This window comes from Pleurodeles waltl, chromosome 11, assembly GCF_031143425.1.
Source record: "Pleurodeles waltl isolate 20211129_DDA chromosome 11, aPleWal1.hap1.20221129, whole genome shotgun sequence".
NCBI lineage: Eukaryota > Metazoa > Chordata > Amphibia > Caudata > Salamandridae > Pleurodeles > Pleurodeles waltl.
Genome location: NC_090450.1, coordinates 178,474,319 through 178,488,104, shown reverse-complemented (window position 1 = coordinate 178,488,104; position 13,786 = coordinate 178,474,319). Strand labels below are relative to the sequence as shown.

The 13,786-nt window shown below is 41.4% G+C and overlaps 1 protein-coding gene across 1 annotated transcript in view; it reads right to left on the bottom strand.

The window, feature by feature from the left end:
* The window catches only part of HLTF (helicase like transcription factor), a 324,731-nt gene that overhangs the window by 102,697 nt on the left and 208,248 nt on the right, over positions 1-13,786 (bottom strand). The window contains exons 17-19 of the mRNA XM_069213390.1: positions 5,963-6,098; positions 2,247-2,426; positions 1,576-1,700 (exon numbers count right to left, since the gene is read on the bottom strand). Coding sequence (XP_069069491.1) covers positions 1,576-1,700; positions 2,247-2,426; positions 5,963-6,098 — 441 coding nt within the window. The remainder of the gene's footprint in view (positions 1-1,575; positions 1,701-2,246; positions 2,427-5,962; positions 6,099-13,786) is intronic.

The window sequence follows — 13,786 nt, the reverse complement described above, 5'->3', positions numbered from 1 at the left end:
AATAAACTCAAAACAAACCAATACTTTACTTGTGTAATGCAAATGATAACTATGAACAGAAACCCAATTTCAGCATTTTATTGTTTGCGTACTTGATAGTGTTAGCAGTAAAGCTGCATGAGTGATGCAAACTTAGTAGCCATTCAATGGAAAATGTGCTCTTGTAAAAGCCAGCACCTTAACACACCATACTTTTTTACATTTAAAGCATGCTCCAATATGCATCACTGAAGACACACTTTTTAACCGCCATTCTTTGGTTGAATGGGCATGGTTCGTTTGCTATCCCTTGTGTAACACACACATTGTTCACAACCCCTACGATTTTATTGACATAACACTGATGGTGGCACCCTCACTCTGAAAGCTGTTACAGCATCACTGTTGATCGTCCTATTGTATAAACTTATTTGAATCTTGTGCAATGTTTCCTCTTCTGTAGGGTCTACCATTTGCAACATTCCAACTTTTAGGACTTACGTTTAAACTTATTTAGCAACAGTAGATTAAGCATGCATTTCACTGAATTGTCTCAGCAAAAATCGATCTGATCTTTTCTTCTCTTAGGCTGCCCTGTGTTTGCAGCAGTTGAATACTGCAAAATAAGACCTTCAATTTGTAGATTACATAGCTCCCCTACTTTTCACCCTGCTACTCCCCAACTTATTTATTTTGCTTGGGATGGCATGTATTATTTTGTTTTTAAATGAGCCCACCGAACTGTGCAAGCCAAGATCTTACAGCCCACCCATCGCTTAGTTTTGGTTAGCTTTATTCTTCTTATTCTATGATTTTACTTGTTTATCTGGTCCATCTTGTTTTTGTCCCTCCCTTTGAGCATTGCCTCTTTCCCATCTCTCTAGCCAGCCACTTTTCTTCTTTTCGCTTAAGCACTCCGTGCGATTACCAGCTCTCTCCCTTGATTTCAAAACTCCCCACCACCCCGAGACTGCATGTTGCTTCCACACTTGTCAGCCTCTTGCTATGCCTCCCTGTGCTGCTTTTCCTCCACCACTCCGCCCTTGCAACCCACACCCATTGGTAAATAATAATTTTAAAAAAATTGAAAAATGGCACCTGCAAAAATAATGGAATTGAGATACTGCACTTTTTTTTTTTTGCTTTTTATTTTCGGAAATACTACCCAGCATCTTGCCCATGCTGTACAGCACTGCTTAAAGGCTTTGCCGATGTTCGTTAACATTTAGTTGTAAAATTATTTAGTACCCGTCAATAGCTCTTTTCAAGCAAGAGGGGACTATGGAGAAACTTGACAAGATATAAGTAGATGATCATAAAAAAAGACAAATTCTAGCAATACCGGAATAATGTGTACTCTGAGGTAAAAAACATCCCAGTCCCACTGGACAGGTGAAACAAACCCATTAAGCAGAAGGCGTTGCAATCGAGTAGTGGCTAGTTCTGTGAATACAACCAAAAGTATTTTAAAAATATGAGGAATACACATAAATGTAATACACAGGACAACGTTTCGTGGGAAATACTTATATTAAGGTATAACATTTCAGGGTTCCTGATTAACGCGCAATGCACATAAAATATGAATCTACCAACCTGAAGGAACACTAGGAGAGGATGTATTTGTGACGAGATGAGGATGACAACACAGCTGCCTTAATCGGACCAGGAGAGCAAGAACATCTGCATAGTGTGTCAGAACTGTTCCCTCATTAAAGTACCTAAAAAATGCAAAATTTGACTGTGAGAAAGACATTAGTTGACATTAGTGTCAAATGTGACAGCGATGACCAATCTCCCAAGGGACTCCGGATTAACTTTCTACGCACCTTCCCCGAATTAAAAATTGAAAATAAAAGTGTACTTGAAACTATGTAATTTTGCACAATATGTGCAGAGCGTTTTAAGAGATGCTTTCAACACTGAGACAAGTCAGTCTGTGGTGAGTAAAACGTAAACTGTTATAACAAGGGCTTGCCAAGCCGCTCACCAACAACACTTTTGTGGTATGTGTTACAAAAAGAATGAATATATTAACTAGTATACCTCTGACTATTGTCTGGTCCGGTATACTAATCCTGCAATGATACCTGTGGTCATGTTACACCATTCTCGTTCTAAGCATGAAATGTGTGGCACTTATACTCAGATACCCATCAGCTTCCCCTTAAAAGCTTATAAAGTGGCTGGGCCTAGGATCCATAGAATTGAAGAACAAAACTCCAAAATGGCGAATGTGTACCTTAGTGTATATGGTTTGCACTCACCTGCCAATGGCAGCTTTTCCTTCATTCTTCACAGAGTCATAGATCTGCCTCTCTTCATCTGAAAGCGTGATGTGCTGAACAAATACTTTCCGGTCAGGTAATTCTAGGACTGGCTTTCCTTTAACTTTGCTGGTTTTAGTTCTTCTCAGAGTTATAGTTTTGATGAGGGACTGCAAACGTCTAGAGATATAAAAAGCAGAACCAAAAGGAAACTGTAATTGGAAAGCATTGGTGAATAAGTTTGTCACATGACTTAACGCTCAGGTAAAGCACTCGTTCATTGAATACGAAATGGCTAAAAAAAGCTGAAGCAAATGCAAAACAAGCACTGGCAAAACCAATGAGTCTGGCTTAGCCAGCATGTTGTATAGCTATCTTGCAAACCTGCAATATGCAAAAAAATACGAAATACAATGAACAAACATATAAAAATTAAGGAGTGGCTCAGGACCTCAGACATCAGCCATGGCACTGAGGTGTATTTTTTTTACTGGCAGATGAGCACATGTGATCAAAATTATATTACCCAGAGTGCAAAACGGCCAACAGAGGAAGTGGACTGAACCAATATAGTGCTGGAGCAGTCAGAAGCAAACTGTGAATCACACATGAGAAAATTAATGGATGGAGAGGGCTGACTGAAAGCCCTTGAATGATATATATATATGTATTATTATTATTAATGATGATATTATCAATACAATAATAGTAATAAATACCATCATCATAATAGTAATCATAATTTTGAAAATAGGAGGCTACCAATAGAACTTAAGCGTTCTATGGGCCAATAATTATGCACATTAAAGCAGTAGCTTCATATATTATCCCTGCACCTAAAAGATCAAATGTGCTAGCAAGCTTTTTTTTTTTTTTAATCCAAAATGTTTTATTTTTTTTCTCATCGGTACTATTAGCCAATACTTATGTTTATATCTTTTCTTAAACAACACTAAAACCAACTATGTAGTGCTGGGTCTGCAAAATTATTTCCCAATCTATAATTTAAGTAATTGTTTGAGAAGATTTCGTCAGACATTAGACTCCTCCAAATTCATAACCAAGGCCTAGCATTGAAGGTGCTGGAGTTTTGTCAAAGTAAAAGGTAGCTTTTTAAGCCATTAACGTTTGACAGTAAGCTTTGGGAGTGAAATACATCTGCATAACCGCTGCCCCAATAATCCTTCAGCAAACATGCAACAAGCCTTAGAAAATACATCAGTAAAATCATGAGGTCGTAGGTGTAGTTACTAAGTAACCAATAAATGATCAATATTTGTTCCCAGCTTACATCCTTTTTTGCCATTCCCAGTGAATTAATTTCACAAGCCTGCTACTTGGGACAGAATTTTATTTGATGATTACACCAATCACTTCACTTATCAATATCTATGTGTGCACACAGACACACACAGATTTAATGATACACAATATTTTAAATTGCCATGGATATTGCTTTATCCAGGGAAGCTCTAGACCACTGGATCTCACATTTTTTACTTTTGTTGACCCCCAATTAATCATTACTGGAACCCGAGAACCCCACGGATTTATTATTGGAATCTGGGGACCTGCACTGAGTCATAATTGCAAGCCATGGACATGACACCAGCATTTTCGATCATTTGATCTGCAAAATAATACACAGAAATACGGAAACAAGCATTCATCAAACAAATACATAAATGATAAAATACTTTATTTAATTCAGAAATATAAAAAATAAACACTTACATTTTAATGGAGCTTTTCTAAATTAAATTGTCAGTTATCATCCATAATATATTCTGTTTGATGCGTTTGCATTCTTCCCACAAATCAATCTTAGGATTCTAACTTAATTTTATAGGATCCAATGTAAAAATTCTTCACATTAACAGAACGTTTTACAATTTTCAATTTTACATGCTGGTTCTTTTTTTATATACACTTTATTAATCTGTTAAAATTGTTTAATTTTCGTAGTAGTCGCCGCCCCCAGGTTACGAACCACTGCTCTAGAAAGTCAAGTATATTACTAGGAAATTGAGTTTGCTTTGTAACAAACATTGTAAGTTGTCTGTACCTCTGCTCGGAGTTCGCCATGGCACCGTGACAATATTATAGTAAGCGGGCGCTCCCACTCCACTTATCAATTCACTGTGATTTCTTCACTTATGGACTAATTCTCGACGTTGCCATGGAAATTAGATCATATCATGCACGACAACAGGCAGCTACCAATGTCCATATGAAAGTTCAAGTATTTTTAGTAACATCTAGAAGAATCCAGAAAAGATATTTAAATGGGCAGCATACCTTTGCATTCAGCATCTAGTCAAATGGGAGGTTAATAATCCTAAAACGGTGAGTGGGCTCTAGCTTTTACACCCCGCAGTGCTTTTTGTAAAATTTAAAATTCAATTGAAGTCCTCTAGGCAAAATCCCAGGAGGCAAACACTGCCCTCTCTAAAGTACCGAATTTGCAGGGGAATCAAATAAAATGCTTATGGTGATATATCACCAAACATACATAGCCAACAAGGCTTCCTGGGCCGGGCTGGGACTTTACAAACTTTATATCATTAACTCCTCCATGGTACTTCCTGGCCGCCTGTCTATTCACAACAGAGGAAGACAGCTACCAAAAGGCCATGAACGTTTTTTAATTAGTTTATCACGTTCACTTAAACATAGCTACAAAAAGAAGATTAATCCTTTAAGAAGCAATGGTGTGGAAACAAACTCTTCAGGTGGTCGACCAACAACTGGAACAATGTGGGGTGCCAAAATGGGAATGGAATGACACTTAAAACAAAAGTGGAATCAAAAGGAGGCTTTTGGTACGGTTGGTGGTGTGGGCTAAGAAGCTGACTGAACAGACCAGAGCATGAGTGTTGCAGGCTTAATAAGGGAGCAGAGCCACAATGTCTAACATTATGAACATAAGTACTTTGAATGTGTTAGTTTTCATGGGTTAAGAGACGGGAAAGTAACCTTCGGACAAATTGTCCTAAAAGCAGAAAGAGGTTAATTAGAAGTGAAAGCTGATCTGAAGTGCTCTGGATGGATCATTCTGGCAGTGCTTCACTAATCTTGAACATAATGAAAGTTTTGAAGAGGATGCCAAAGACTGATCTTCTCAGCTCCCTCTCTAATAGAATGATAGGAGGTTTTATCTGTGAAATGAGAATAGCTCTAGTCAGCTTTTCTCACGTCTTTGAAATGGGATGTGAGGGCCAAACCCTCTGGAAGATGGAGTGCTAAAACACCGTATGCTCCCACTCACTAATGGTCTTTGGTTACAAGGATCATAAGTCAGTTCATCATAGTGATCCGCCAGGCACAACACGTATCATACACTGAGGTCAGACACGTTCAATTGCTGCAGTAAGAACAAAGGTTAAAACCCTACTCAAGATGAGAATTGTTTAAAAAAGCAGAACGCTGCAGCAAAACCTAGTAACCTTAGTACGTGAAACAAAGCAACCGGATATGGTGGTTGTAGGATGCTGCTTCATTTCCAGCACTGATCCCCTATGTGTCTCAGTGAATAAAGCAGGTCTCGTGCCACATTGATTTCTTCTCCACATGTTGGATGTTTCAAACAGTTAAATAAAAAATCCACCCTTTAGAGAATTCTGATTTAGATAATATCCCCCAGCATGTGAACCGTATGCTGTACAAGATTCTTGAAAAAAAGAGTGAAGTTATAATATAGAAAAGAAGGTTCATACCTAAGCCCACCTGCGTCTCCCATAGTGACAGGTCGCTGAATAGTTCGGTGCCACCACTCTCTGTCAGTAAATGGTTTCAGTTTAAAAAATGATAAAAGAGACCACAAGTCTTTTAAGGAATTCTGAATAGGGGTACCTAAAATATGAACAACATGGGTTAGTAGCACATCCATTTCTGCCAGCTTTTTTGTGCACTCTTACTTAAAAACAGCCCTTCCATAATACTGAGCTACCAGTGAATGATTAACTGAGAAGAGGATATTATGTCAGGATGAGCATACATACATACATCCGAAGTCCTTCTTTACTGAATATGTTTTCGTTTTAAGAAGAGAAGTATAATGCAATACAGTGAAGAGAGAAAGACCAGGGTTATGCAGATGTGCTTTAGAAAAAACATTCACTTATCTAAAATATTAATGTGGCACAAAGCATAAGAATTTAGCAGGATCCAGAAGCCCTATTTATTATTTTTTTCCTGCTTTCCATACTTCTAAATTTATTACTATCTCTAGACTCCTCTGGGGGGAAATGGTGGCCCTTTGATATTTAATGTCTCTGCTGCAAATGAGGAAATGGGGAATCAGAAGGTGGTTCAACTTTGTATCCTTTTCTTACAATATTCACTGCTCAGATACTTATGGGATAAAATAATCTAGCAATGAAAAACACAAGATCCCTAGCCATGTATTTTTTTGCGTGTTAGACAATGAAGCCTCTTGTGTAGTGAAATACTGAATTTACTCACCCTAATCACTTCATGACTGAAGTATTAGTTAAAAGATCAGAAGTTCTGAGTTTCAGTTTCTTTGAAACTTGTGATGCTTGGAAGGAGTGCGTCAAAAGAAGGCAGTTCATTAAATGCAATGCTGCAGTTTTTAGGTACGGGATATTTTTAGACAATTTGTATTAGCTAAGCATCTGAAGCAGTGTCCTATTTTACGATTGTGGTATGTGTGGTATGTTTATTGAGAAGTACATGTCAATATATAAATTGTGTTAAAAAGAGAAACAATAATGAAAATGTCACTTACCCAGTGTACATCTGTTCGTGGCATCAGTCGCAGTAGATTCGCATGTTCTGCAATAGCTCGCCATCTGGTGTTGGGCCGGAGTGTTACAAGTTGTTTTTCTTCGAAGAAGTCTTTCGAGTCACGGGACCGAGTGACTCCTCCTTTTGTCTCCATTGCGCATGGGCGTCGACTCCATCCTCGATTGTTTTTCCCCGCAGAGGGTGAGGTAGGAGTTGAATTGTAGTAATAGTGCCCATGCAATGGAGTGACTAAGTATGCACTTATTTAAGGTTGAGATGATACATATATAAATAATTGAAGGTAACTTCCAAACTGCTACAGGCTCCCGGGGAGGCGGGTGGGCACATGCGAATCTACTGCGACTGATGCCACGAACAGATGTACACTGGGTAAGTGACATTTTCAGTTCGATGGCATCTGTCGCTGTAGATACGCATGTTCTGCAATAGACTAGTAAGCAGTTATTTCCCCAAAAGCGGTGGATCAGCCTGTAGGAGTGGAAGTAGTCTGAAATAATGTCCTTAATACAGCTTGACCTACTGTGGCTTGTTGTGCGGATAACACGTCTACACAGTAGTGCTTGGTGAATGTGTGAGGCGTAGACCATGTGGCTGCCTTACATATTTCTTGCATTGGGATGTTTCCTAGAAAGGCCATGGTAGCACCTTTCTTTCTGGTTGAGTGTGCCCTTGGTGTAATGGGCAGCTGTCGTTTAGCTTTAAGGTAGCAGATTTGGATGCATTTAACTATCCATCTGGCTATACCTTGTTTTGAAATTGGGTTTCCTGCATGAGGTTTTTGAAATGCAATAAAGAGTTGTTTAGTCTTTCTGATGTTCTTTGTTCTGTCAATGTAATACATTAATGCTCTTTTGACATCTAATGTATGTAGTGCCCTTTCAGCTACGGTATCTGGCTGTGGAAAGAACACCGGAAGTTCCACTGTTTGATTTAGATGGAACGGTGAAATAACCTTTGGCAAAAATTTAGGATTGGTCCTTAGGACGACTTTATTTTTGTGTAGTTGTATAAAAGGTTCCTGTATAGTAAACGCCTGAATCTCGCTTACTCTTCTCAGGGAAGTAATGGCGATGAGAAATGCCACCTTCCAGGTTAGGAACTGTATGTCGCAGGAGTGCATGGGTTCAAAAGGTGGACCCATAAGTCTAGTTAGGACAACATTTAGGTTCCATGAAGGAACAGGTAGTGTTCTTGGTGGTATAATTCTCCTAAGGCCCTCCATGAATGCTTTAATGACTGGTATTTTATATAGGGAAGTTGAATAGGTAGTCTGCAGGTATGCAGATATTGCTGCAAGGTGAATCTTAATGGAAGAGAAGGCTAGGTTAGATTTTTGTAAGTGAAGCAAGTAACCCACTACATGTTCTGGAGTTGTGTGTAATGGTTGTATTTGATTAATATGGCAGTAGCAAACAAACCTCTTCCATTTACTTGCATAGCAGTGCCTGGTGGATGGCCTTCTTGCTTGTTTTATGACTTCCATACATTCTTGGGTAAGTTGTAAGTGCCCGAATTCTAGGATTTCAGGAGCCAGATTGCTAGATTCAGCGATGCTGGATCTGGGTGTCTGATCTTTTGGTTGTGCTGTGTCAACAGATCTGGCCTGTTGGGCAATTTGATGCAGGGTACCACTGATAGGTCTAGCAGCGTTGTGTACCAGGGTTGCCTTGCCCAAGTTGGTGCTATCAATATGAGTTTGAGTTTGCTTTGACTGAGTTTGTTTACCAGGTAAGGAAGGAGAGGGAGAGGAGGAAAAGCGTAAGCAAATATCCCTGACCAGTTCATCCATAGGGCATTGCCTTGGGATTGTTTGTGTGGGTATCTGGATACGAAGTTTTGGCATTTTGCGTTCTCCCTTGTCGCAAACAAGTCTATCTGAGGTGTTCCCCAGAGTTTGAAATAAGTGTTCAGTATTTGGGGGTGAATTTCCCATTCGTGGACCTGTTGGTGATCTCGAGAGAGATTGTCTGCGAGTTGATTTTGTATCCCTGGTATAAACTGTGCAATTAGGCGAATTTGGTTGTGAATTGCCCAATGCCAAATTTTTTGTGCTAACATGCTTAACTGCGTGGAGTGCGTCCCTCCCTGCTTGTTTAGATAATACATTGTTGTCATGTTGTCTGTTTTGACGAGAATGTATTTGTGAACTATTATTGGTTGGAAAGCTTTTAGTGCTTGAAAAACTGCAAGAAGTTCTAGGTGATTGATATGCAGTTTTGTTTGATGTACGTTCCATTGTCCTTGTATGCTGTGTTGATCGAGGTGTGCTCCCCACCCTGTCATGGAAGCATCTGTTGTTATTACGTATTGTGGCACTGGGTCTTGAAAAGGCCGCCCCTTGTTTAAATTTATGTTGTTCCACCACAGAAGCGAGAGGTAAGTTTGGCGGTCTATTAACACCAGATCTAGAAGGTGACCCTGTGCTTGAGACCACTGTGATGCTAGGCATTGTTGTAAGGGCCTCATGTGCAGTCTTGCGTTTGGGACAATGGCTATGCATGATGACATCATGCCTAGGAGTTGTAATACCATCTTTGCTTGTATCTTTTGTGTTGGATACATGCGTTGTATGATGGTGTTGAAATTTTGAATTCTTTGTGGACTTGGAGTGGCTACTCCTTTTGATGTGTCTATTATGGCTCCCAGGTATTGTTGTACCTTGCGTGGCCGAATCTTGGATTTTGTGAAATTGACGGTGAACCCTAGTTTGAAGAGGGTTTGTATGATATGATTTGTGTGATTTGAGCACTCTATTAACGAATGGGCCTTGATTAGCCAGTCGTCTAGATATGGGAACACATGTATTTGCTGCCTTCTGATGTGTGCAGCGACTACCGCTAGACATTTGGTAAAGACTCTTGGTGCGGTTGTTAATCCGAAAGGCAGTACCTTGAATTGGTAATGTATTCCTTTGAATACAAACCTTAGGTATTTCCTGTGCGATGGGTGAATTGGTATATGGAAATAAGCATCCTTGAGGTCTAAAGTTGCCATGTAGTCGTGCAGCTTTAGCAATGGCAATACTTCTTGTAGTGTGACCATGTGGAAGTGGTCTGATTTGATGAAAGTGTTGACTACTCTGAGGTCTAGGATTGGTCTCAGTGTTTTGTCCTTCTTTGGTATCAGAAAGTACAGTGAGTAAACTCCTGTGTTTATTTGTGTGTTTGGCACTAATTCGATTGCATTCTTTTGCAATAGTGCCTGCACTTCTATCTCTAGGAGATTGGAATGGTGTGTTGTTAAATTTTGTGCTTTTGGTGGTATGTTTGGAGGGAACTGTAGAAATTCTATGCAGTAACCATGTTGGATAATTGCTAGAACCCAAGTGTCTGTAGTGATTTTCTCCCATGCTCTGTAATAATGACCTATTCGTCCCCCCACTGGTGTTGTGTGGAGGGGGTGAGTGACATGTGAGTCACTGTTTAGTAGTAGGGGTTTTGGGGCTTTGGAATCTTCCTCTATTTCTAGGGAATTGCCCTCCTCTATATTGTCCCCGAAAACCTCCTCTATACTGTCCTTGGTAACTGGACGGTGTGGCTTGTGAGGTGCTGGCTTGTGTGCTTTGACCCCGAAACCCCCCTCGAAAGGGCGTTTTACGGAATGAGCTGTAATTCCCTCTGCTCTGCGGGGAGTAGAGTGCGCCCATGGCTTTGGCAGTGTCCGTATCTTTTTTGAGTTTCTCAATCGCTGTGTCCACTTCTGGACCGAACAGTTCTTTTTCATTAAAAGGCATATTGAGAACTGCTTGTTGAATCTCTGGTTTAAATCCAGACGTTCGGAGCCATGCATGCCTTCTGATAGTTACAGATGTATTAATTGTCCGTGCAGCTGTATCTGCAGCGTCCATGGAGGAGCGGATCTGGTTGTTGGAGATGGCCTGTCCCTCCTCAACCACTTGTTTTGCCCTATTTTGGAAGTCTTTGGGCAGATGTTCAATGAGATGTTGCATCTCGTCCCAGTGGGCTCTGTCATAGCGCGCAAGTAGTGCCTGGGAGTTCGCGATGCGCCACTGGTTTGCAGCTTGTGCTGCGACTCTTTTACCAGCTGCATCAAACTTGCGGCTTTCTTTATCTGGGGGTGGTGCATCTCCAGATGTGTGAGAGTTGGCCCTTTTCCTAGCTGCTCCTACAACAACAGAGTCTGGTGGCAGCTGTGTTGTGATGAAAGCCGGGTCTGTAGGAGGCGGCTTATACTTTTTTTCCACCCTTGGTGTGATTGCCCTACTTTTGACCGGGTCCTTAAATATGTCTTTTGCGTGCCGGAGCATACCAGGGAGCATAGGCAGGCTTTGGTAGGAGCTGTGGGTGGAGGAGAGTGTGTTGAACAGGAAATCATCCTCGACCTGTTCTGAGTGGAGGCTTACGTTGTGAAATTGTGCTGCTCTAGCCACCACCTGAGAGTACGCGGTGCTGTCTTCTGGTGGAGATGGTTTTGTAGGGTATGCCTCTGGGCTGTTATCTGACACTGGGGCGTCGTATAGGTCCCATGCGTCCTGGTCTTGGTCACCCTGGCTCATGGTGGTGTGAGCTGGGGAGTGTGATGGCGTTTGTGCTGGTGAAACGTTAATCACGGGCGGAGGAGAGGGTGGTGGTGTAACTCTTTTCACCACTTTTGGTTGTGGTGCTTGTTCCGTCTGGAACTCCAACCTTCTCTTTCTCCTAATGGGGGGAAGGGTGCTTATTTTTCCTGTCCCCTGCTGAATGAAGATACGCTTTTGCGTATGGTCAGCATCAGTTGCTTGTAGCTCTTCCTCAAACCTATGCTTCTGCATTTGGGAGGTTAGCGAGTGCTCTTCTGTATAAGAGCCTGAAGCTGGGTCGCTTGCAGTTTGTTTCGGCGTCGAAACTGTGTCTGCGTGTTTTTTCGGCTCCGAGGTGACTTTTTTCCTTTTCGGGGCCGAAACCTCTCGGCGTCGATCTGTTTCGGTGCCGCTGTCTCGGCGTCGAGCCGTGTCCACACCGGCATCTCGGTGTCGAGGCTTGTCTCCAGCACTTTCTCGGTCCCGAGAAGGCTGCGTGCCGGTGTCTCGACCGGAGTCGGACGATCTCGGCACTGTTTGGGCCTTTTTCGGTGCCGACGGTCGGTCACCGATTTTATGGGTTGAGCCATGGCCTGGTGGCAGTGGCGTCCCCTGGGCCTTGTAAATGTTTCTTTGTGTGGTTTTCGACGTCTTACTCACGGTTTGTGTATCGTCGAATCCTTCGGAGTCTGAGTCTTGGATCGAGAAGGTACCTTCCTCTTCCTGTTCCTCGAACTCCCGTCGGGCTGTCGGTGCGGACGCCATTTGAAGTCTTCTGGCTCGACGGTCTCGGAGTGTTTTTCGGGACCGGAACGCACGACAGGCCTCGCAGGTGTCTTCGCTGTGCTCAGGTGACAGGCACAGGTTGCAGACCAAGTGTTGGTCTGTGTAGGGGTATTTATTGTGGCATTTGGGGCAGAAACGGAACGGGGTCCGTTCCATCGGCGTTCTTCAGCACGCGGTCGGGCCGACCAGGCCCCGACGGAGGATCGAAAATTACCCCGAAGGGCACCGGAGCTCTTCGATCTTCGATGCGGTGTTGAATGTAAGTATGCCGATCCCGAACGCAACAATACCGACGAAAATCTTCCGAAATTAACTATTTTTTCTGTTCCGAAACTCGGAGCGACAGGAACACGTCCGAACCCGATGGCGGAAAAAAAACAATCGAGGATGGAGTCGACGCCCATGCGCAATGGAGACAAAAGGAGGAGTCACTCGGTCCCGTGACTCGAAAGACTTCTTCGAAGAAAAACAACTTGTAACACTCCGGCCCAACACCAGATGGCGAGCTATTGCAGAACATGCGTATCTACAGCGACAGATGCCATCGAACATCAAATTATGGCCACATATGAAAAATATTGTGAAATATTAACTTCTCAGATTTCTAAACACAAAAAACATTATACGTATATCAATAAATGCAATATATGAGATTATTTATAAGGCATCCATCTGTGCATTAACTCTTAGAAGTAGACCCATAAAGGAAAATCTGGAAAGAAAGAATTATGCAATATGTATTAAATCATTTATTATAGGTTGTTAGAAGATAGTCTGGATAGTAATATCATACAAATCCACATATTTAACATTTCAAATGGAGATATTCCTGCCAATTCAACAGTGTCAATTGTCTTAATAATAACCGCATGACTCAAAACAATAATAAAAATGTCTTAATAAGGATAGGAGACAAAGAGGGAGAAAACATTTAAGAGTGAATATTAATAGAATATGTATTAGCTAGAAATGGTTTCCAAATTTGGATGAAAATCCCAACATTATCTTGCAATCTGTAAATCAGCTTTTCATAAGATGCCATGTTATACATTTCAATAAGCCATTCATCATGTGTAGGACGTTGTGTTCTTTAATGTCGTAATAAACAAATTTTTGCTACAGTGAGTGCGATAGCCATCAATTGTCTTGTATGGTTTGTTAGATTTGGGAGATCAGTAACATAACAAATTTTTCTGTTAAAGGAATGGGCACACGTATAGCTCTGTGTAGAGAGGAAGTTATAGAAGACCAGTATTCCGCCAAAACTGGACATCGAAATAAAATGTGTAGGATATCACAATTCTCATGAGGACACCTCCAACAGGTAGAAGGGTGTAGTCAACCTGCTGCCTTCAGTTTTTGTGGTGACCAGTACCAATTATGAAGAATTCTGAAAAGAATAAATTTCATTCTTGCCTCTCTGATTCCTCTATCCATGTTCATAGCAACATCCGTCCAGTCCTCA